Source organism: Toxorhynchites rutilus, chromosome 2 (assembly GCF_029784135.1).
Source record: "Toxorhynchites rutilus septentrionalis strain SRP chromosome 2, ASM2978413v1, whole genome shotgun sequence".
Classification (NCBI taxonomy): Eukaryota; Metazoa; Arthropoda; class Insecta; order Diptera; family Culicidae; genus Toxorhynchites; species Toxorhynchites rutilus.
The window spans coordinates 28,688,227-28,714,682 of record NC_073745.1 but is presented as its reverse complement, the minus strand read 5'-3'; the positions used below and the strand labels follow the sequence as shown (position 1 = coordinate 28,714,682).

Here is a 26,456-nt window from a genome sequence, read left to right as displayed (position 1 = left end):
CTACAGGAGAGCTTAAGAGGCCCAGCGAGAGATGCAGTAAGTAGCCGACTTTTGCTACCCGACTCCGTACCGAAAGTTATGGGGACTCTGCGAATGCTCTACGGACGACCAGAGCAGCTTCTAAATACACTTTTGTCGAAAGTTCGTAAATCAGATCCACCGAAGTCGGACAAACTGGGATCGTTCATTAATTTTGGTGTGCTTGTGCAACAACTCTGCGACCACCTCGAAGCTACGAATCTTGTGGATCATTTGGTCAACCCTATGTTGATCCAGGAACTCGTGGAAAAACTTCCTGCAAGTACCAAAATTGATTGGGTTCGATATAAACGACAGTGTGGAAGAGTGACCTTGCGAACACTAGCAGATTTTTTGTCAGATATCGTCTCCGCAGCGAGTGAGGTAGCTTGTTTGGTGGATAACGCTTCACAATCTGGAATTAATCGAACGGGAAAAATGAAGGCCAATAAAAGTAGAGAGCAAGAAAGTAACGTTTATGCACACTATGGATCCGTGAGTGTCGATAGTAGAGTGGGAAACACAGCAAGAACCGAACGTATTCCGTGCCCGATGTGCGGTCATACTAATCACCGACTACGAAACTGTGAGAATTTCCGTAAGCTGAGTGTTCATCAGAGATGGGATGCGATCGAAAAGTGGCAACTGTGTTCAATTTGTCTGAACGCACATGGAAAATCAAAATGTAAGCTAACCATACGTTGTGCAGTAGAACAATGCGGAGAGCGTCACAACACCCTACTTCATCGAGTAGAAAAGCAGTTTAGCTGCAACACACATGGATATGCAGCCAGAAACTCGATCCTTTTTCGCATGGCACCAATCATTTTGTCTAACGGAGACAGATCAATAGAAGCAACTGCATTCCTGGACGAGGGGTCATCCTATACATTAGTGGACAGTTCGATAACCAAGCAACTGAAGTGCAAGGGTACAACACAACCTCTTCGTGTCATGTGGACAGCAGGAGTATCCAGATTGGAGAAAGACTCACAGAGAGTTCACCTGACAATCGCAGCTCGAGAAACGCAGGAAAAGTTTGTAATCCAAAACGTACACACGGTGGACAATTTGAAACTTCCAGTGCAGACATTACGATTCGAGGAAATAGCAGATAAGTACCGACATTTGCAAGGTATACCCATGATGGATTATGATCAGGCTACACCGATTATTCTTATCGGTCTCAAGCATATTCACTTGTTCGCCCCGTTGGAATCACGTATTGGACGACCAGGTGAACCCATAGCAGTTCGCTCGAAATTAGGTTGGACCATCTATGGCCCAAAAGACGCAGAGGAAATTGGAAGCTTCGTTGGACAACACTCGTGTGTGGGTCTAACTAATGAAGAACTACACGACCTTCTTAAGGCGCAGTATTCACTGGATGAAAATGGCATCTCCGCTCAAATATTACCAGAATCTAAAGATGAAGTAAGAGCGCGGGAAATCTTGGAAAAAACAACAGTTCGAGTTGGAGAGCGGTTCATGACTGGACTGCTTTGGAAAGAAGAAGATCCTCGATTTCCAGATAGTTTACCCTTAGCAATGAAACGGATGAAAAGTTTGGAAAAAAGGTTGTCTGCTAGTCTTGAATTATCAACGATCGTTCGACAGCAAATAATACAGTACCAACAGAAGGGTTACTGCCATCAAGCTACACGAGAGGAGCTGGAAGGAAGCGATCCAAATAGGGTGTGGTACTTACCATTAAATATTGTACTTAACCCTAAAAAGCCAAGTAAGGTCCGCTTGGTATGGGACGCAGCTGCGGTAGTGAAAGGAGTTTCTTTGAACTCGAAACTTCTCAAAGGACCCGACAACCTAACGCCTTTACCAGCAGTGATATGCAAATTCAGGGAACATCTCATCGGCTTCGGCGGTGACATCCGAGAGATGTTCCATCAGATAGAAATGCAACCAGCAGACAAACAGGCATTGAGGTTTGTGTTCGACAACGTTGTATACGTTATGGATCGTGCGATATTTGGGGCTACATGCTCTCCTTGTTCGGCCATGTATGTGAAGGACAGAAATGCTGAGGACTTCAAGGACCAGTTTCCAGATGCTTGTGATGCGATACTCAACAAGCATTACGTTGATGATTATTTTGATAGTACAGACACCGTAGGAGAAGCGGTTCAGCGAGCTTCCGCTGTACGATTTGTCCATTTGAAAGCTGGTTTTGAAATCAGAAACTGGGTTTCGAATGCTCCCGAATTTCTTCGCCAAATTGGCCATCCTGAAGAAACAGAAAAAGTTTGTCTTGATTCTTCGAAACCAGATCGTGTGCTGGGGATTGTGTGGGAAACCAAACGAGACAACTTCACTTTTGTCCTCAAAGTGCGAAATGATTTATCACCATATGTGTACGAAGAACGTGTACCTACTAAACGCATCGTGCTAAGCTGCGTAATGAGCTTGTTTGACCCATTGGGTTTCATAACACCGTTTACGTTTTTTGGAAAAGTTTTGATACAAGCCCTTTGGAGATCAGGATGCGATTGGGATCAAACTATCAATGAACAAGCAGCTGTAGACTGGAGGCGCTGGACGAAGCATTTGGTGGACGTGGCGAAGGTTGAAATCCCAAGATACTATTTCGGTGATGGTCTGATGCTGGATTACAGTACATTACAGCTACATATTTTTGTAGACGCGAGCGAAAGCGCGTATGGATGCGCCGGATACTTCAGAATAATGGCGGGAGAAGTCCCTCGTTGTGCACTCGTTCAAGCCAAATCGAAGGTAACGCCATTGAAGCTTGTATCAATACCTCGACTCGAACTAATGGCCGCAGTCCTTGGTGTTCGGCTAGCAGAATCGATCAAAGCAAACCACAACTTCCTTGTAAAAGATGTATTCTATTGGACCGATTCTAGCACTGTCCATTCTTGGATCATTTCCGAACAACGAAAATATAAAAGCTTTGTTGCATTCCGAATTGGAGAGATCATCAGTCGATCAAAGCCTTCGCAATGGAATTGGATAAGAGGCAAAGGCAACGTGGCGGACCATCTAACAAAGTGGAAGGTTGGTCCACACATTGGAGAGGAAAGTCCTTGGTTCCGAGGACCAAAATTTTTATATGAATCAAGTATGAACTGGCCGCAGCAGTTACCAAAAACAGCGAATGTACAGGAGGAAATGCGAGCAACGTTTCTACTACATACGATTGAGATTCAAGGATCACTTATGGACGTTTCAAGAATTTCGAAATGGAACGTGCTGATCAGAACACTCGCATGTGTCAATCGATTTATTTACAACATTCGTGCGAAATGCAAGGTCAAACCAATCGTAGTAGTTCCAGCTACATCGAAAATTAAAGCGATGGCGCTGATACCGTTACCATCAATTCAAAAATCGTTATCAAGGGAAGAATATCAGGTTGCGGAAAGGATCCTCTGGAAAATGGCGCAAGCAGACGGATTTCCAGATGAGGTGCGAGTTTTTACCAAAATCCGGCAGGATGATTGCAGTAGTTCTATGAAAATTGAAAGGAACAGCAGTTTATTCAAGCTCTCTCCGATTATGGACGAATTTGGAATCATTCGAATGGAAGGTCGAACAAAACCCGTTGAGTTCATTCCATTCGAGCTTCGTTTTCCGATTGTACTTCAGAAAGGTCACCTTATTACACGCAAATTGATTGAACATTACCATCATAAAATGGGACACGCTGGGCGAGAAACAGTAGTAAATGAATTGAGGCAAAGATTTTACATCCAGAACATCCGCATGGAATTGAGTAAGGTGATGAAGGCTTGTGTTTGGTGTAAGATAAAACGCTGCAGACCGGTAATTCCAAGAATGGCTCCATTGCCAGCACAAAGAGTTACATCAAATCTACGTCCCTTCAGCTTCACAGGTGTAGATTTCTTTGGACCAATTATTGTTTCAGTAGGGCGTCGATCGGAGAAACGATGGGTTGCGTTGTTCACGTGCCTGACCACAAGAGCAATCCATCTCGTGGTCGCACATAGTCTTTCTAGCCAATCATGTTTGATGGCGATTCGAAGATTTGCTTGCCATAGAGGTTTTCCGCTGGAATTTTTCTCCGATCAGGGAACAAATTTTGTCGCTGCGAGTAAGGAAGTGATGAAGACCATTATAAAGGATTGCTGCGAAGTGTATACTGACGCGAGAACGAAATGGAGTTTCAACCCGCCGTCCGCGCCCCACATGGGTGGGGCGTGGGAACGTTTAGTTCGATCTACGAAACAGGCATTGTCAGTTTTAGATGATGGTCGACGACTGACTGACGAACTACTGTTAACTGTCTTGGCCGAAGCAGAAGATGTTATAAATTCGAGACCGTTGACTTACGTCCCGCAGGAGTCCGCTGATGGAGAAGCATTATCGCCCAACCACTTTCTGCGAGGTTATCCATCGAGCGGTGCAGAAGGCTATCCAGAAGCAGCTGACGAGGCAGCAGCGTTACGTGATCAATACAAACGATCTCAATGGTTGGCCAAAGCATTTTGGAAAAGATGGCTGTTAGAATACTTGCCATTGATCAACAAGAGGAGTAAATGGCACGAGGAACGAGAGCCAATTCAGGAAGGAGAAATAGTTTACATGGCCGACGACGATAATCGTCGGAATTGGTTACGGGGAATTGTAGTGGAAGTCATCAGAGGACTAGATGGCCGCATTAGACAAGCAGTTATACGAACTACGAAAGGAACATATCGGCGACCGGTGGCGAAGTTGGCGGTACCTGAAATTAGAAACCGTAAATCCGGATGTAGCCAGGAGTTTTCACCGGATGTACGGGGTGGGGCTGTAGAGGTACCACCCGGACCAACATCAAAATATACATCCCTGTAGTCAGCACTGCGTATGTGAGTTCTTTATGAATACTTTTGTAAAACAATACTCACGTTAAATAAATTTCAGTTTTTGAGCTGTTTGTACCACAAGCTTGAAAAAATACAGTTCATCTAAATTCTATCCGAACAACCTCCTATAATTTTTTCTGAAGGAAATCTCTGGTTGAATATATCTTACAACAAATCCCTTTATAGTTCTTAGACTGGTTGTATCTATTGGAAGCGTATGGAGGATACGTTCAATGGACTCTAACAACGACGGCAATTCTAGGAACCGACTCCTAAACAACATTGGGTAAATTGAAAAGTGCCTGCACAGCAGCAACCTAATTTTGAAAATAAATGAGAATAAAGATCTTAAAGATCAATCTCTTCTTGCATAGCTACCAACTGAACAGAACAAATATTCCAAGCGTAGCAAAGGATCTCATGATTCATCTTGAACCATGAAAAGGGCAAAGGATTGCCAGTCACCGGATATCGCTCATTTGTATTCATGAATGAACAATGCGAAGCATCATATTTCAATGGAGCACAGCGCCAGCCAAGCCAAGACGAACCACCCTGCAAAATGCCATTACAAGGCGAGATTCAAATCAATCCGCGGGGGGTTTGAACGGGTGGTTCCGTTCATTCAGCTGCTGTCTGGCGTTCCTTGAATCTCAGCTGAAAGGGCCACCCAAGTCTTTATACAATATATATGTGTGTCAGCGCACATTCCTATTTATCGGCGGGAATGCTACATTCTAGCCGAACGGAAGATACGTTTTATCCGGCGGCCGGCTGCGGATGCTGCCAAACGCAACTTTATAGTCTACTTATCCGCAATCCGATACCGCCTTCCGATAGCGAGGCTGTGGTGATATTTTATGCAAGGATTATTTGTTGTTGTTGCGCGATATTTACTGGTACTCGATCAAACGAGGAAAAAAACTGTTTGAAACCAACACAATAACGGAAATCGTGAATGTTGATTGGAATCAACGGGGTTGCGGTCGATATACGGAAAAGTTAGAAAGCGGCAATCATACGGATTGCGTTAGTTAATATTTGCGCGCTGCTCGATTCCGTGTTCAGCTGGTACTTGTCCGCAGCTATACCCAGCACTGCAGAGGTTTATTATTTATTGACTTTCGATTTCGATTTCCACCCCTTTTTTCCCCCCGGCTTTCGGTTAGGAGTGGTACTGAGTGCACTGTGGGAAAACGGTGACCCAATTCCGGGTGAGTTAGCCGTCGCCCCAATCGACAGACCATTTCTCACGGTGCATCGGTCCGGGCAAGTGGGCACCCCTGAATGGGATCAACCTGGCGGAACGTCTAAATCGCGTACCACTCGTGCGAGGAGCGCGCGCTTAATTATTGGTCTGTTAGATTACGATTTGTGTAAGCTTTCCAGCAGTGTCTGATTCTTTTTTTTTTTTTGTTTGCTGCCTTCAATTCCACGCAAAGTGAATGTTTGCTTGCTCTCCGCACAGGAAACAGAGCATGGAATAGTGGTGGCATTCCCGGGTTAATAATTAAGTCGCAAGCGACTTTACCAAGTCCCCGTTTTTTGTGTCCAATGGCGACAGCTTCGACGCTGCTTCCCCAATTAGCAGCTAACGTGTTTTTATTTTCCGGGAAAATTGCGTACTCTTGCTCGGCGCTGTGTTTGCTTGGCATATGAACATTCGGGGAATTGTGTCTGCATTTAGCAGCGTGTTTTGTTTTTGCGAGTAGATCGTAAAAAGTAGCTTTTTTACCTCTTCCCACCTGCTGCGGCTGCTGCAGGGGAAGTCTGTACGAGAAGAGCTGAAAAACAAACGGTTATTCCCTCTCTTGACAACTCACGTCAACTGCACCGGTTGAGTAGGTTATATACACTAGAACGAACTGTTTATGATATCATCATCGTGCGAGAAGGAATGATACTTTTTAGGTTTGTTTTAAGATATTGAGGGAGTTTCGTTAGATGCACATAATTTAATTTCTCATCTTTGCTATAGATTGTTAGTACTTAATGCAATGGGAAGTTCTGAGCGCAGAGTCTATTTCAAAACATTTCATTCGCATGTTTTTTTTTATTGCCAAATCAGAAAACAGTCGATTATATCAGAATAGATACGCTGTTTCAAACTAATAAGAACAGGTACAGTAGGAATAATGAAATATACATATATCCATGGAGGAAATTTGCTCCAATTTTGCTTGACGTTTTTGCCGATTGTGAAGTTTTGAAGTTCGGAAGTTTTGAACCGCTTGACTAACTTTCGATCTCTTTCTTAACAATGAAAGGTATCTGATCTGATGAAAATAAAATAATAATTTTGTTGTTTGATTTTTTTTTCATTCGTGTTTTTCTCACTGTATTCGAATTTCGTTTTGCTTTACTTTAGTTTTTGAATTTCTTCTACTAAGTCATAAAATTGTTCCTTTTTATTTTTGTAACTGAATCGTTCAAATTGTGTTTTGACTCAAAACTCAGAACTTTTAAATTGTTCAGAATTACATTCTTTTCGATCTACCTGCTCTATTGTTTGAGTTCAACGGAAAAGATCAACGAAAAACAATGTTTTAAACATACGTACGCGAAGAAGGAATTACAGAGAACTTCAATTTTTTTTTTTGAATGAAATTAATTTTCTAAATCAAGAAGAAATTCGAATAAATAAATGTTGACAATGAATTTTAAAAAAATGTGATGAGAAACTAAATTCAAAATGGAATTCAAAAAAATAAACTCAGGAAAAACATCAGATGAAAGTAATTCTGAAGAACTTCACATAATCCCAAAAAAGTCAAATGAAACAAAAAATTAAAAGCACAGAAATATAAATAAACTTATTTCCAGCAGGAATTTAGAAGACAGAAAAATTAACCAGAAGAACGCTATTTCCAAAAACAAAAGAAAGGAAAATAAAAAATCGGAAACAGATACCGAGAAAGAAATAAATTTAGGTAAATTAACTAAAAAAACAATTCGAATTTTGAATTAAAGAAAAAATAAACCAAAATAAATCTGAGATTTGGAATGAAACAAAACGAATAATTTGGTTCGTTTTGTTTCATTTCAAATCTCAGATTTATTTTGGTTTATTTTTTCTTTAATTCAAAATTCGAATTGTTTTTTTAGTTTATTTTTATAATTATAATTATTATTTATAACTATTTTTACAATTAAAATAAAACAATTCAGAAAACAAAATCAAATTATGAAATATAAGCGAATTCGTAGAATGTAAAAAAAATACAATCTAAATAAGAAAAACATCAGAACGAAACAGAGCAAAGAATCCATGTAAAAATCTAAATTAAAAAGAATTTAAAAAAATTATAATTAGAAAAACGAAATAAGAAAAACTTTTGGAAGTTGAAAGCAAGTGTCAAAAATATCAGAGAAAAGGAAACTAAAAGGAGACTAAAGTAAATCAGGAGAATATATCCAAAAAATACAGTAAAACGAAGAAAATGTCTCTGAAAGGATAGGAGGAACAGTATTATTGAAACTTTTTTTTTAAATCAGTATACAGAAAGTTAAAAAATAATTAAAAAAGAATTAAATAAACATAATTTTGCTGCCACAACAATGTTATTTCCCAAAGCAAGTTTTAGAGAAAGATAAGTGAAAAAACAAATCAAGAAAAAAATAACTGATAAAAAACATAAAATTATAGAAAAATATGGAAACTGATATTTTTCTGATAAATATTTTATTAAATATTTTTAGAGAAGGAAATCAGAAAAATGCTATCCCGAATAATTCAAATTATAAATCAAGAAAAAAATTTGTTTAGTTTTTTTTCTAAACTTAAAATTTTCTTTTTTCCTGAATTCTAAAAATTTGAAATAAAAGCGAAATAAAATGAAGCAACCAACATATTAGTCATAAGTGAAATAAATGCGATGCAAAAGAATAAAATTCAAAATACAGGTCAATTTGAAGAATGTAAAATATGGAATCAGAATAAGAGTAAAAAGGAAGGAAAAGAGCGAAAAATCCAAAAAAATACGTAACAAAAATAGGTAATTGTAATTATAAAAAATAGTACTCATAAAAAACAAAATTGCAATAAAAACAACACATGAATTGGAGGTCTCCGTAGCCACATTGGTTGCGCGTTCGCTTAGTAAGCGATCGATCGTGAGTTCAAAACTCAGGGCCCTCATTGACCATCTTTGTGTTGTTACAGAATAGCTACGTCCACGCAACAATCATCAGCGATGGAGATCGATCCACGGTCGAAATAAGATCGATTCATCCATACAACTGCTCTGCTCTGCAAGACACATTGGGCTGCTGTTCTATAAATAACTCAACAATGATCAATCAACTGTCTCCGCTGTCCGGTGGTCCAACTGGATAATGGAAGAACAGAAAGAATACTCTTACACCTAAATTGGCTACTGTGTGAATGTACCATATGTAATGGTATAGAAGAAATACTGGCGAACGGCAACTGTGTAATGTGCTAATGATAGATATGATAACCATGTGACATGTACACGATTAAAAATTCGGCTCTGTTACAGCTAAAATGCTAAGGAGCCTTAAATGAATGAATGGGATAAAAAAAAACACATGAATTCAGAAAAGTTAACTCCAAAAAATATCAGACGATAGTAATTCTGAAGAATCGAATGAGAGAGTTTAAAATCTAGAGCAATTACAAGTCAAGGGAAGAAAGAATATAAAAAAAAGAAAACGGAATTGAAAAAAAATTAAAAATTATAAATTAAGAAAAAAAAACAGAATACATCCTTTAATTTTAGGAAAAGAAATTCGGATAAAGGAAAAGTTTTTTTTAGAATAACGAAATTCAAGAAAAGGAAATTTAAAAAATCCAAGCCATCCAAGCCATAATTTCATGGGAATGTTATTCATATGAAAAGAATTGAAATAAATCAGAAAAAATATGAAAAAACGAATTTCAAGAAAAGAAGTTAAAAATCATTTGAGGAAAGTCAAAAAGGGGATTTCAAATTATGGATTACGGTGGATAACGGGTTTGATTTGTTTTTATCATGGAGAAATTCGAATGTAAAATTTTAGACAAAAGATTAAAGAATTATTCTGTGAAAAAATGAATTATTCTGATGAAAAACTGAATCTGGGAGATGAAAATCTAGAACGATGAAATAAAATTAATTTAAAATATAATATGGAAACATAATTTTTAAAAACATTAAAAATTTCAAACTTAGTATAATTAATTATGAATTATAATCAAAAGAATTATAATTTTGCTATCAGAAGATTTTTTTTTTCCCGAAACAAATTTTAGAGATAGATAAACCGGGAAACCACACCGAAAAAACAAATTCACTGAGATAAAGAAAATTAGAAAAAGTTGCTAAACGGAACTCAAAAAACAATTTAGAGTAGGATATCAAAAAAATGTCACCAATTTGTTGTTTTTTTATCATACTTTTCATATTGTTTTCTTAATTTCTGTTCTGCGGAAATAATTACTTCTGATTACCTTGTTTGAAACCTTTTTTTATGAATCTCCATCGTTTGATATATTGTTCTGATTTGCTTCATCGGAGTACCATCTCCCTAATTTTATTTTTTTTCTCTAAAACAATTCTTCTCAAATTCAATTTTCAATCTTCTAGTTTTTTTTCTTCTACATTTTCGTTTCTCCAAATTACGATTTTCCTTTCATTGATTATTTGTGCTATCCTGTTTCAGGAAGTTTTTGTTCCTTCAGACTAGTACAATTGATTTGAATTGCTGAATTTTGAAAAATTCATAAACAAAATACTGAAAAAAGTAAGAATTTTGAAAAGAAAAATAACAATTCAGGACGAACTCGATTATATACAGTGTCCGATTTCTTTTCACTGTGTGTAATCGAATCCTGTATATAATTAAGTCAAAAAAATTTATTTTATTATTTTTATTATTTGTTTTTTGAACAAATATTTTCCATTTTTGAAAATAGAAAAAAAGAGTTTGATTTTTTATTCATCTCCTTGAAGTCATAAAATACCTTTCTCACATAAAAAATCCGAATTCTTTCAGGAGGTAACAGACGATCACATCTACGCATATGTTCAAATTACAACAACGACATAATTATTGAACCTTTTCTGTTTCGGGCTCTATTTGACTTTAACTGGCTTTATTTCGAAAATTTCGCTGCAATATCAAATTATTTAACAATTCCTGGTGAATCTTCAACCAGAATCTACCAAAATCAAGATTTTTACTCCACTGTACCTATAATAGCCATTTAACTATCATTTTAATGTTGAAATGATTCATTTTTGAAATATAGAAAAAACAATTTTTTTAACTGTATATAATCGAGTCTAAAATTTTATATAATCGAATCATATATAATTGAGTCAAACCTAGTCAAATGAAGAAAGAGTATAAAAAAGAATAGGGAATTGAACAAATTAGAAAAGAGAGAAATTCTTAAGAATTTTTCTCCGAAAGGAATTTAGAATACAGAAAAATCAATCCGAAGAACTAAACAAACAATACACCCATACCTCGCTTTACGGCCTAGATAGGTTCCACGAAACTTGGCCGTAAATAGAAAAGCCGTATAAGGAATCTATTATTATGATAAAAATTCGTACAAATTCAATCGGATCCGTTCCAAATTTGTCAAATACGTAACATAGTTTATTATTGCATTTTTGAAAAAAATATGGGAAATGTTGATTCCTACGAATATGCAAAATTTAAAGCTCAATGTTTAGTTCTAGTTTAGTTCCCAACGTGACTGATTATCAGCAATTCGTTTTTATCAGTATCCGAATTCGATAATCGTTTCGGCGACATTTTTCTGAAAAATAATGAAATTATAAAATAAATTCATTACAAAAATACACATTGAAATTTTTAAATATACATACATATCTAAAGGGTGTGTCACATCAAATTGCATCACGGAAAAAACGCTGTAGAAATTCGCTCAGTAGACCGATCCTTTTGAAAATTTTAGGCAGTAAAATAAAAAACTATTAAACAACTTTTGGCATTTTCTTTTTATTCATACTTCGAGCCCCAGCCCGTATGCTCGCACCTTCCTCTTTACCCCGTCCATAAGGTTCTGTACAACGTCAGGTTGTAGTTTTTTTTGAACAGAAATCCATTTTCTCTTGAAGTCCGCCCTCCGATTTGACAACTTTTGGGTTCTTCCGGAGGGCCTGCTTCATAATCGCCCAATATTTCCCTATTGGGCGAAGCTCCGGCGCGTTGGGCGGGTTCATTTCCTTTGGCACGAAGGTGACCCCGTTGGCTTCGTACCACTCCAACACGTCCTTTGAATAGTGGCACGAAGCGAGATTCGGCCAGAAGATGGCCGGGCCCTCGTGCTGCTTCAATAGTGGTAGTAAGCGCTTCTGTAGGCACTCCTTAAGGTAAACCTGCCCGTTTACCGTGCCGGTCATCACGAAGGGGGCGCTCCGCTTTCCGCAAGAGCAGATCACTCGCAACACCATGTACTTTTTGGCAAACTTGGATAGTTTCTGCTTGCGAATCTCCTCCGGAACGCTGAATTTGTCCTCTGCGGAGAAGAACAACAGGCCCGGCAGCTGACGAAAGTCCGCTTTGACGTAGGTTTCGTCGTCCATTACCAGGCAATGCGGCTTCGTCAGCATTTCGGTGTACAGCTTCCGGGCTCGCGTCTTCCCCACCATGTTTTGCCTTTCGTCGCGGTTAGGAGCCTTCTGAACCTTGTATGTACGCAGGCCCTCCCGCTGCTTGGTCCGCTGGACGAATGAACTTGATAAATTCAGCTTATTGGCGACATCCCGGACCGAACTTCTCGGATCACGTCTAAACTGCTTAACTACGCGCTTGTGATCTTTTTCACTGACGGAGCATCCATTTTTGCCGTTCTTCACCTTCCGGTCGATGGTTAGGTTCTCGAAGTATCGTTTTAGTACTCTGCTGACCGTGGATTGGACGATTCCCAGCATCTTACCGATGTCCCGATGTGACAACTCCGGATTCTCGAAATGAGTGCGCAGGATTAATTCACGACGCTCTTTTTCGTTCGACGACATTTTTCCAAATTTACGAAAAATTGACAGTGAAGCATGGCCAACGTGATCTATACACTCTTATCTGATTATAACCGAAAGCGGAAGATATAATTCCTAAAAATTAAATTTCTACAGCGTTTTTTCCGTGATGCAATTTGATGTGACACACCCTTTACTTACATACTACAAATATCTCTAATTGTCTCCAGATCCAGGTGAAACACTCACAGACAAGTCTAAACCACACACTGAATAAAGCTCGTAAACAAGAGGAAATGTAAAAGAGTTTACATGTAGATATATCGACGCAAAAGAATTTTTTTTTGCCGCTATAGCGAAACATTTTAGGCCGTAATTCGAAAACGTGTCTTAATTGAAGATGGCCGTTATAGCGAAATTCCGTACAAAGAGCGGTCGTATAGCAAATATGGGTGTAGAACAAAATAAAAAAATTAAAAAAATCGGAAATAAATATGGCAAATCAAATGTGGGTAATGCAAAAAAAAACAGTTTCAATTATAAATTTTAAAAAAATAAAAGAAAATAATGATAAAAAAATTATTCCCCGATAAAAATTTTAGAGATGGTTGAAAAATACTGATCGAAAAAAAAAATAACTGATATAAAAGAATTGGAAAAATATGGAGAATGAATCCCAAAAACTATTTAGAGAAAGAAATTTCGAAAAGAAGTCAATATTTCTGATTTCTTAAAATTAAGAAATGGGTGATAAAGCGAATCAGAAGAATTAATCCAACCAAGAAACCCAGCAAAAAACCAAAAAAAGTAAAAAAAAAGACAGACAGAATTTAAAAAAATAACGTAATGGTAAACGAAATTCTGAAAGAATATAAAATGCACAAAGAGAAATTAATTCGGGAATGAAATTTAGGAAAAAAAATTTTCATACAAGAGATTTAGGAATTATTTTGAGAAAATAAATTCAGCAAAATGAACTCGGAAGAACATCACGTGTAATTAATTACAAAAAAAAAACTAACAATTCTGATATTTGGAAAGAAAACGAATTGAAACAAAATAAACCAATAGTCAAATGAACGCAATGGAGGAAAAACAGAAAAAAATACAAAATACCAGAATACAGGTCAATTTGAAGGATGTAAAATGTTCAATCTAAACAAGACAAATACAATAAAACAGCGCAAAGAATCCATGTCAAACCCTAACAAAAATCCTAATAAATCGAAAAAAGATAGTCGTAAAGACTAAATTGCAAAAAAAGAACACTTCAGAAAAAATGTCAGACGAATTCAATTGTGAAGAATGAAATGAAGGAGATGGAAATCAAGAATAATCACAAAACATAGTCAAACGAAGAGATAACATAGAAAACACAAAAAGGAATTAAACTAATTACAAAAAAAACAGAGAAATTTTGAAGAACTTAAAACAATTCGAGTTATGAATTAAGCAAATTCAAAATAAAAAAAATTAGGAAAATAAAATAAAATATAAAACTGCAAAAAAAAAAACACTTGAAAATGGAAATTAAGAGAAATAAATCAGTGAAAGAAACCTAAGAAATGGGTGATAAAACGAATCAGACGAATAAATCCATCCTAGAAATTCAGCAAAATAACCAAGAAAGTTATTCTGAAACACAGAATCTCAAAAATACGTGACGAAAAACAATGGAAAACAAGTAAGAATTTAGGATTCATCAAGAAAAATAAATTCGGGAAAGTAACTTAAGAAAAGCAATTAACATTCAGGAAAAGGAAATAGAAAAAACAAAAATTCCAGCAAAATAAAAGCATTTATTAAATGTTATTCGAATAAAACTGTAATCAATTTTTTCTTCAAACCGGAAAAATAAATCGAGAAAAAAATCACTGAGATAAACAAAATTAGAAAAAGACGCAAATCGGAACTGAAAAAAACAAGTTTTTAATTGTGCTTTCTTTAACACCAAAACCTACCTATGTTTCATGTATACCTATTCCTACCACAGCGGGTCAAGTGACCCTTTTGTAAATAGTTAGTGAACAATGACACGATTTATAAAGTTTTGTTGAGAAACGTGACATACCATATTTCTGCTGTATATTTCGACATTTTGGGATAACAATTATTAGCAAAATATTGCAATTACAATTTTTGACACGCAAAATAGCACTGTAACTGGGAATGGTTACTGTTAGCTCGCTTGGATAGTCAGCTATACAATTAATTCTGATCATTCACTATTAATTCACAAATACAACAAAATATATAAAGCAATAGCAAACAATGTGTAATGCAATGGTACAACCTTTCTGATATCATAGAAATGTTTGCAAGGGCAAATTACCCGTTTCGGTAGTTAGGGCAGATTACATATATTTCTCAGTAAAAAAAATAACAAGAGAGGAGTAACACTAAAAATTACATTCGATGTATGTTTTAGGAAAAGTAGTGAAGGTAAATGTAATATGACAATGTAATTCGCAAGAAAATGTTGACTAAAAGTTTAAAATGGGTCATTTGACCCCTCGTGGTAGCTTTAGTGGTAATTGTATACACCGAAGTCGCTTTTTACGTGGCTCAAACTGCGCAAAAAAGTTTGAGGGTTTTACGCGGTTTTTCTTAAGCGGATTTCGGAATTTACGCGTTTTATTCTACGCGAATCGTATCAACCGCATAAAAAGACATTCCAGTGTAACCAGATTTTATGTGCTAATTGATGTGACTTTTCACGAAATAAATTTGTATTGTATCACAATTTACGCAGTTTATTTTTACACGGATTTTGGAATTAACTCAGTTTTTTACGCGGATTTTTGGAATTACGCGGTCTTTTTTACGCGCCACGTATCCGCCGCGTAAATACCAATTCCAGTCTATATTGTAATTGTAATTCTGTAATTAATTGTAATTCTTTCAAAGTCGGTTTTGATAGAATCGTTTTTAACATTTTTTTGTCTTAATTTCTGTTCTGCTGAAATAAGTTCTTCTGTTTTAAACTCTTTTTTCATTAATATTTTCGTTTGATTTATTGTCATGATTTGCTTTATCTGACTCAATTTTCTCAATTAATTTTTTTTTATTATTTCTCTGAATTCACTCATTTTAAATTCTATTTTCATTATATTTAAAATTCTATCTATTTGAATTCTATTTATAATAACGATTTACTGCTTTTGAATTCCTGTTTTATTCTTTTCATTGATTTTTTGCTCTAATCCGTTTCAGGATTATATTTCTATGATGTTCCTTCAGATTACTACTTTCAAATACTCAATGAATTTGAAAGTAATCGTGATTTTATTTGAGTTTTTGATTAAAAAACAAAAGAATTTGAAGAAAAAATACCATTATGAAATGATATAAAAAATAATCAAAAATATTGAAAAAGGAATTAAGACAAGAAGATTAGAAAATAGAAATTCAGAAAAAAGTGCTTAAGATAAAGCAAATAAAAATAAAAATAATTCCAATTCGAAAATAAAATGCTTAGCCGAATAAAATTACAAAAATGAAAACAATCGGAAAAAGAAATCTCAAAAACCAGAAACGAGAATCACGAAAAATATAATTAAAATATAATAAGATTCTTGTTTTTCAGGTTCCACATCCGCGGTTCTAGTTCCACGGTTTTGGATTCCATATTCCGGCAGAATCGAATTCCAGGTTTCTGATTCGCAGTTCCGATAAAAGGTTCAAGAACCCAATTTTATTTGATCACACCCTGATTGGGATTGGGATTGCATGTGCGGTATCTGGAATCGAGATTTTGAATTTAGAACCTAGATCAGTAGTTCGAATATATAATCTGCGAATTGGAATGTGTTATCTGGAAACTGAAAATCGGACTCAGAATTTGGCATCTGAATGGAATCTGGAACCTCAATTAGGAATATGATTCTGAATCTGTAATCTACCATCTACCATATGGATTTGACACTTTAGAATCTTGTATCTTCTTCTGTGACATCTGGAAAATAAATATTCCTGAATTTCTGAATTTAGAACATCGTCACAGAGAGGGAATCTGAATCTGCAATCTTGATTTGGAATCTGATATTGGAACCTAAATTTTGAATCTGGATTCTGAAATCTAAAATCTGGTGAGATATGAATTTGGTCTCCGAAACAATCAAATTGGAGCTCAGAATTTCAGAAAGCTAATATTTGTTTTTTGAAAATCTATTATCTGCATTCTGGAATCCGGGATCCCGATCTGACAACTAGAGTTTCAAATCAGAAATCCAAACGTAAAAATAAGAATGACCAATATTATGAATCAAGCTAGTGATTCTTGTTCACGAATTCCACATTCCGAAACCCGAATACAAATTTAACATTCATATTTTGGAATTCACTTAATCAGGTTTCAGTTCAAAGACTAAATGTTCAGATTCCAGATTCCAAGATCCGGATTGGAATTCCAAATTTCTGAATTAAATTTCAGATACGTCACAATTTCTGATTGAGATGTAGACACCTCTAGATCCACATTTAATTTTTTTAAAGATTCGAATTGAAGTTTCACATTCCTGGGGGGAATATGTGCAGATATCTTAGAGAGTTCAGAATGTCAAGGATTCTGAAATGGTTGCTTTTGGATTCTGAATCAGAACGATTCCAAATTCAGATTCGTTTCATATCGAATTCCCGAACCCAGCTCAACGAACGATGGACAATCTCAACCGAATAAAATACTAGCTGTATTGATGCAATCTCCAAATACAATAGAGATAAAATATTGACTCTGTCGGCGGACCTAAAAATGTCACACCTCGACGGGACTTTTCAGATTTTCTCTGACCGACACGTGGGGACATTTTCGATGTCACATCGATTACCTCGAAAGCGTTCGAAGCTTCGCGTAACGAAGGCGAAACATCGAATTGATAAAAAAAGAGTCAGTCCGCTTCGTTTCTGCCCATAAATTGGAATTAATCAAAGATAAGAGATGGATTTACTCTTGTCTGATCTGAATATCTTATTACCATCCTACCACAAACTTTTCTTTTTTTATAAATTCATTTATGTTTACAGGCTCAGTTACTTAAGTTTAAAGGAGCCGAATTCTTAAATATAATTTTAAAACTATATATATAAACAATTTTCTTACATCTATGGTTAGTAAGGTGGAAAACCGATTACTCGCGGTGTACTCGAGTTTAGGAGGGTGACATATTTTTAGGAGAAGGATGGGATATAAGGAAATTGTAACAATGTTGATGAGCACTCAATTCTTAAATCTATTCGTATATCTATAGTTTATTTACATTTCAACTTATTCTACTATTTATAGCAAGGGGACGGATTACCCGCAAAGGAAGGAAAGGAGGGTTTAAGGATGTAGGGACAATCACACACGAAGATCTATAGCTTTAAGGAAAACATATATATGGGACATATAATCAAGGTCTAACCGAGCCAACACATCTCTCACCGGCACATTGGGCTGTCTTCCTCGGGCCCGAAGGGAGTTTTCTAAATTCGATCTGGCGACCAGATACACCTCGCACGACCAAACAATGTGCTCGATGTCGTGATAACCTTGGCCACAAACGCAGATATTGCTGCTGGCAAGATTGAAACGAAAGAGTAGTGCATCTAACGAACAGTGATTGGACATGAGTCGGGAGAAGGTGCGAATAAAGTCCCGACTCAAGTCCAGACTTTTGAACCACGGTTTGAGGCTAACCTTAGGGATAATCGAGTGAAACCAACGGCCCAATTCATCTTCATTCCACTTGCGTTGCCAGTTAGCGATGGTATTTTTGCGGACTAAAGAATAAAATTCATTGAAGGCGATTTGACGCTGATAAATATCGCCTTCAATTGCTCCTACCTTTGCTAATGAGTCAGCCCTCTCATTACCCGGAATTGAGCAATGTGAAGGGACCCTGATAAAGGTAATGACATAACAGCGTCTGGATAAAGCACTCAAAATTTCTCGTATTCTCTCAAGGAAGTACGGCGAGTGCTTTTCCGGCCTCACTGAACGGATAGCTTCGACAGAGCTAAGACTATCCGTTACAATGTAATAGTGTTCAACAGGTCGTGAGGCGACGCTGTCCAGCGCCCAATGAATTGCTGCCAATTCAGCAATATACACTGAGCAAGGATTCTGAAGACTGTGGGAGGTGCTAAAAAATTCGTTGAACACTCCAAATCCTGTGGACTCGTTTATAGTGGACCCATCAGTAAAGTACATATTATCACAATTGATACCCCCATACTTTTCATCGAAGATCGTTGGAGCGATCCTCGATCGTTGGTAATCTGAATATCCATGGATATCTTGCTTCATGGACAGATCAAAATGCACAGAGGAATTGATGTAGTCAGGGAAACAAACACGGTTGGGAATATACGAAGAAGGATCAACCTGCATGGAGATGAATTCATGATATGAACTCATGAATCCGGAGTGAAAATTTAGCTCGATCAGCTGCTCAAAATTTCCGATCACCAATGGGTTCATGACCTTACACCGGATGAAGAACCGAAGAGATAATAAATTGAAGCGATCTTTTAGTGGGAGTAGGCCTGCCAAAACCTCGAGACTCATGGTATGCGTTGAGGGCATACATCCCAACGCAATACGGGGACAAAGATACTGAATTCGCTCGAGTTTAATGAGGTGTGTTTTGGCAGCTGATTGAAAACAGAAACTGCCATACTCCATCACTGAGAGAATAGTTGTTCGATACAACATTATAAGATCTTCTGGGTGGGCTCCCCACCAGGTGCCGGTAATTGTACGGAGAAAGTTTATTCTTTGTTGACATTTTTTACTCAGATACCTAATATGGGCCCCCCAAGTACATTTGGAGTCGAACCAGACCCCAAGATACTTGAATGACATAGCATGAGTGATCGGTTTACCCAAAAGTTGAAGCTTTGGTTTTGCTGGTCTATGCTTCCTAGAAAAAACCACCATCTCTGTTTTCTCCGTGGAGAATTCGATCCCTAGACCAATGGCTCAGGCTGAAAAATTGTTCAAAGTATCTTGTAAGGGTCCTTGCAGGTCAGGTTCGTTTGATCCTACGACAGACACCACTCCATCATCTGAAAGTTGTCTTAGGCTGCAATTTTGTGTAAGGCAATTGTCGATGTCGCTTACATAGAAGTTGTACAAAAGGGGGCTTAAACATGAGCCCTGGGGGAGGCCCATGTAAGAGACCCGACTTACTGCCGAATCTCCGTGAGAAAAGTTCAAATGTTTCTCACAAAGCAAGTTATATAACATATTATTCAATAGAGGCGGCAGACCCCGAGAGTGTAATTTGTCCGACAAAACCTCTATTGAAACAGAATCGAAGGCCCCCTTTATGTCCAAGAATACTGAAGCCATTTGTTTTTGTTCGGCGTAAGCCATTTGAATTTCTGAAGAAAGCAACGCAAGACAATCATTCGTCCCCTTGCCCCTGCGGAACCCATATTGTGTATCTGAGAGTAGGCCATTCGTTTCAACCCATCGATCAAGTCGAAACAAGATCATTTTCTCCAACAATTTCCGTATACAAGACAGCATTGCTATTGGGCGGTACGAATTGAAGTCGGACGCGGGTTTTCCGGGTTTTTTAATAGCTATAATTCGCACATGTCTCCAATCATCTGGAACAATATTATACTACAGAAACCGATTGAATAAATTCAACAAGCGATGTTTTGCCACATCAGGGAGGTTTTTCAGCAAGTTGAACCGAACTATCCGATCCCGGAGCAGAATTGTTACATGAAAGGAGAGCAAGAGCACCTATCTTGTGGTATATCTCGAACAATTTTTTGCACAGGAGCGGAATCGGGACAAACCTTCCGTGCAAAATTAAAAATCCATCGATGTGAATATTCTTCGCTTTCATTCGTTGAAGAGCGATTTCTCATGTTTCGAGCCACTTTCCATAATTTTTTCATTGACGTTTCTCGTGACAAACCTCCCACGAAATTTCGCCAATAAGCACGTTTTTTCCCTTTGATTAAGTTTTTAAATTGATCTTCAAGGGCTAAATACGTTTGAAAATTTTCAGGGGTTCCACGTTTTCGAAAAGCTTTAAATGCATTCGATTTTTCTACATAAAGCTTGGAACACTGGCTATCCCACCATAGATTGGGAGGCCTTCGACGAATAGTGGAACCTGGGATGGGTTTCGTTTGAGCGCGAACCGCGCTGTCATAGGTCAAACGAGAAAGGAAGTTATACTCCTCCAATGGAGGCAAACCATCTCTGGAATTGATGGCTAGAGCAATCGCGTCCGTATATTTTTTCCAGTCAATGTGTCTTGTGAGGTCATATGCCATGTTTATAGATTCAGAAGAATTCGACCCAATGGTGATGGAAATTTTGATTGGCAAGTGATCACTACCGTTGGGGTCCTGGATTACATTCCACTCGCAATCTAACGATAGTGAATTCGAGCAAAGCGAGAGGTCAAGAGCACTTGGGTTAGCAGGAGGTTTAGGTACACGTGTTGTTTCCCCAGTGTTCAAAACGGTCATATTGAAGCTGTTACAAAGATCATATATCAACAATGAACGATTGTCGTCGTACTGTTCCCCCCAGGCAGTTCCGTGAGAGTTGAAGTCTCCCAAGATCAATCGTGGCTCAGGAAGGAGTGAGCACATGTCATCAAGTTGTTTGCGGCTAACCGCAGCTCTCGGAGGCCAATACAAGCTGACAATACAGAGGTCTTTGCCTCTGATGTTTGCATGACAAGCAACAGCTTCGATCCCTCCAATAGGTGGAAGGTCAATTCTAAAAAATGAGTGGCACTTATTGATCCCCAATAGTACCCCTCCGTATCTATCATCACGGTCCAAGCGTATAATATTAAAATCGTGGAAAGAGATATCATCTCGCGAAGAAAGCCAAGTTTCGGACAGAGCAAAAACATCACAATTGAACTTATGAATTAAAAATTTGAATGTATCCAATTTAGGGATAAGACTACGACAATTCCATTGTAAAACAGTGATATCTCCGACCTCTCTATTTGAATTAGACATCAAGAGAGATAATCATTGCAAGGAGGGGCCATGTTTGCATCAATTGTTGCAAAATTGTCTTTAACACTGGAAGCATTGAGATGACAATGGTTCTGATGGAGTCGGAAACATTAAAACACTTGAAGATTTGATCCAAAAGGTCAGACAACTTTATAAATCCCGATTGGGAAGTTGAGCTGGACGGAAAAATAGGGACAGTTGGGGTTTTTGATGTCCCCTCGAGTGCTGGGTCGTTCGAAGATGAACTATTCCCACGGAAACCAGGAGGAACCTGATTTTGCTTGTCCGCTGCACTCGATTTTTTAGGCAAGCTAACAGGGGGTATCACCGGAGGGACTTGTTCTTGAACTTTGGGAGTGGTCACATTTTTGCGCCGGGGATTCCCTTTGAAAATAAACGGTGTGCCCCCGCTAGCTGTGTCCGCTTCCATTTCATCAACTGGCAACGTGGAAAAGGTATTATGTGTTGAGATTAGTTGTTCTTGTTGTTGGGACAGTGGCGAAGCGCCCTTTAAAATTTCCGCAAATGTGCGCTTCGAGCGTTCCTTTAAAGAGCGCTTCTGTTTCTCCCAGCGACTCTTGTAAGTTTCACAAGCTGAGAGCACGTGTGGAGTTCCTCCGCAATATGGACACTTATGCTCAGTCGCACTGCAGGATTTGTCCACATGTTGCTCTCCGCAAGTGGCACAGCGCTCCTTGTTGGCACAATAATCTGCTGTGTGACCAACTGACTTGCATTTGTTACAAGTCATGGGCTTTGGCACGAAGAGTCGCACAGGTAGTCTCAATTTGTCCACCATAACGTAGTCAGTGAGGGCGGCACCTGCAAAGGTGACTCGAAACGACTCTGACGGCGTAAATTTAGGTTGGTCCCCATCATGAGAGAGTTTCCCGAGTTGGCGACAGTCCAATATCTTTACTTCCATTGAGGGGAGCTTCTTGAACTTGCCTTTTCCTTCTTTTTTTTATTTGTTCGCTCGTCAGACCCGTTTCAGTTATCACCCCCTCAATTTCTACGTTATGGGAGGGTATAATTGTTCGATATTCGAGAGTGAAGTGTTGGTCAGCAACAATCTCGTTTGCGTGTTTCCGGTCATTCATGACAACTCGCAATTTGTTCGGTCTAACCCCGCGAATTTCAGATACAGAAGAGTATCTGGCCAGATCTTTCATGATCTGAATCACGTTAAGACTTTTTCCTTTTGGTTTTGGCCGGAAGAAAACAACCCACGGGCCAGTTCCAGGTGCATCTTCTGGATAAACTCTGACACGTGGAGCGGAGACAACAGAGGGAGAAGACGAGGACGAGGACGAGGACGAGGATTGGGTTGGATCGGTATCATCAGAAGGGGGAAGCGAAATCGACGATGGGAGAGAGGGAGTGGAAGTAACAGGTTGAGAAGGGAGGCTTGCAATTTTTTTAGAGGGGGGCTTGGAAGTATGAGCGGATTCGTCCCCAGAAGAATTATCTTCTTTATGAGGGACTCATTTATGTTTTTCCCCGATCTTGTATGAGATTCATTATCGGAGATCTCCATCTCTGGAGATCCTCCACTATCCTCCATTTTACAAAAATTTCTGTCTTATTTCTAATATATTATTGATTTTAACAATAATCTCTAGAAAAAAAAAACAAAACAAAGAAAAATTATGATAATAATATTAAACAATGAACAAATGAGTTGAATAATAATATTAATAATAAATATAGCCGCCTACTGCCCTAATCAGGGAGAGACAGAGGCTACGCGCTATGGAGACAACACAATAGCGCAAGAATAGCTTACACGGTCACGTGATGATAATTCCCGTTAACGACAGCCACACGATGGCGATCCCGTTATGCCGATGTTCAACAGCCGTCAAGGGCTGTAAGCTGCAAGAGCGCTGCTTCCTTTGTTCCTTTGTTCCACTTCACAAAAGGTCAATTCGAAAGCGGACAGCAATGACCTTCACTCGTACACTATACCAATAGCACAATAGCAAAAGTGGCAACGCACAATACCGACACTGAACTTTACTCGTCAAGAGTTGGATAGCGAATGAACCACAAACTTATTGCTAGTCATTCAATCCTTAAACGAGGACATCCGCTGAACCGGGTCGTTTTCCACGATGTTCTGTCATCTGACAATGGTGCTGGATCGCTCGCTCAGGATTCATAGCGTTACACAATATGATCGATGTTCCAATATGTCTCTTCCACGTATTACGTATTCACCTCTTGTGTGATGGACATGCCATAATGTGGGACTTTATCCTGCAGATTGTTTGTACACTTCATCCAACATAATCCTGCTTTGAGCCAATTGAATTGTTTACCACCTCCCATGGGAAAACTTTTCCTTTTCACATCGTGAAAACCCCGAAAAAAACGACACTTCCCATTCCGTGCATAAGTTAGTTATTCGGTGCGGATTATTGTTCCCACTCTCTGCCGCCGAAAGTGCAGCCCCCTCAGGAAGACGACTGCCCCAAGTCTCTTTAAATATTAACACCTAATCCCTGGCACATTGAGCAAACTCAGCAGCAAGTTTTTTGCTAGCGAGGTCCGCCGTTCGTCGTCCTGTCCCTGCAGTGATGATGTAGTGTTTCTGGGAGCACAGCCATTGAACCTAAATCACCCCCAGAGGAGGATGCCCTGATTCAGTTCATTTCTGGACCAGGTCCAAGAAAGTCCGCTCGTCTTCTTCTCTAAATGATGGTCGGGGGATTAAGCGAAACTAGAGACCACCCGCACACACACACAAACATAACGGGCGTTGGAAAATAAGAAGCCGGTGAAGAAGGATGGTGTCATGGCGCGTTATTTCTTATCTATTAGAAAAATGCTAATCACTCTCCAAATTTTGGATTACAGGCGACGCGCGCAACAGCTGAAGGTGGCCAAACAGCGCGAGAAGGAATGGCTCAAGGCCCAGCGGAGCAAGGACCGGATGGGCAATCAGCAGCACATGTCCTCCTACAAGCGGCACATCACGTTCGAGGATAGCGTGGTGCTGCTGGAAGCCGCCGCTCGGAACGATATCGCCGAGGTGAGTTTTTATAGTTTTGAACGGTGTTTCAAGTAATGTAGAAAAGTTTAAAGGTGTCATTTCAAAATCACTGAAGCAAACCTCAGTCAAATACATCTATTTTTGATGTTTTTTTTCCTTATTCATCACATCTCATCTGTCTGAGAAACCTTATATAAACAATTGGTTCAAAGATTTTCGAGTCTACAGGACACACAGATAGAAGGACATATTTATTTTTCTCTACCAAATAATTTGCTCTGATTTTGTTCAAATGTTGTGTGCTCATTCGAGTGATATCCAGACTTCAATTTAAGGTTAAATTACCATCTGAGTTAACCCGATATTCCCCTACTTCAGATATCTGATTGTGATTCTGGTTTCATCAAACTTAGCCTCATAAAGGCAGTACTTTTGATTCAAGCATTTCTATTGAGCAAACTGAAGCAAAATTTTAGTTCGGTAAAATTCAAGGTGTCCATCACAAGATGAATAATTTAAACTGGATTCTGAAATATACAAAAAATCTAATCGACAAGTAACGTAGAAATTACGAATCTCTGTTCATTCTTCCGACTGTTCATATATTCGTCCATATGTCTCTATGAGAAAAAATTACGTTGCTTCGAGTGTGCCAAAATGTTCCCCAAGAACGATGGTAGAATATTAAATCACGATGCCCCTCCTGTCTATATGTGTCTATGAGCTTCGTTACCGATTATGATACCTGACAAGGTGGTATTTATTATGGATTCTTTTTCTCTCATTTGTGTTTGTTTATACCTTTTCCGTAGTCAGGTCCAGATTCACGCTTTCCATTTGCACTGATTTACGCTATTTTAGGTTTTAGGTGCGGTGGCCAATGTTGATATTTATCGATTTCGTGAATCTAGAAAATGATCAAAAATGAGAAGTGAAAAATAAAAAATTAGAATTGACAAATGAGAAATGAAAAACATTTTAAAAAAATGAAAAAAGTTAGAAAATTGGATAAAAGTACTTTAAAAAAACCAAAATGCGAAAAACAAAAATTAAAATTGAAAAACCTTAAAAAAGAATTGTTATCTTTATTTTCTATAAATATGTTTTCTGGTTGAAACAATAATGAAACATTTGAAAAAATAAAAAAAACCAAAATTTGATAAATTGGAAAAAAAAATTATAAATAAAATTAGAAATTGAAAATTTAAAATTTAAAAAGTTAGATAAGATAGAATAAATTAAAAAAAAATATTTTTTTTCAAAATTTTACTGCTTTTCCTATTTTTTTGAATTTATCAAAAATTGTTAGAATCTGATTTTTCCCTGTTTGTTTTCATTTCATTGATTTTTAATTTTTTTCACTTTTTACTTTAAATTATTTCTATATATACTAATTTCTCGATATTTTTTTCGTCGAAATATTTTGATTTGTTAGAAAAATTTTGAAAATATTGAAAAATAAAAATGTACTCGTTTTTCTCATTTTTCTGTTTAAAAAAACTCTGAACAGAAGAACAGAAAAATCAGAATAAAGAGCAAAAATGAGAAACATGTGAAAAATTTAAAAAAAAATTAAATGAATGAACGTGATGAGAAGAATGAGCATCTGTTTTTCTGTTCATTTCTTTAGTTTTTCAATTTTTTCAAAATTTTCTGATT

At 37.7% G+C, this 26,456-nt stretch overlaps 1 protein-coding gene across 8 annotated transcripts in view; it reads left to right on the top strand.

The window, feature by feature from the left end:
- The window catches only part of LOC129764724 (protein phosphatase 1 regulatory subunit 16A), a 639,202-nt gene that overhangs the window by 419,608 nt on the left and 193,138 nt on the right, over window positions 1-26,456 (top strand). For all 8 annotated transcript variants that reach the window (XM_055764137.1, XM_055764138.1, XM_055764134.1 and 5 more), the window contains one exon: window positions 24,662-24,836. In XM_055764137.1, coding sequence (XP_055620112.1) covers window positions 24,662-24,836 — 175 coding nt within the window. The remainder of the gene's footprint in view (window positions 1-24,661; window positions 24,837-26,456) is intronic.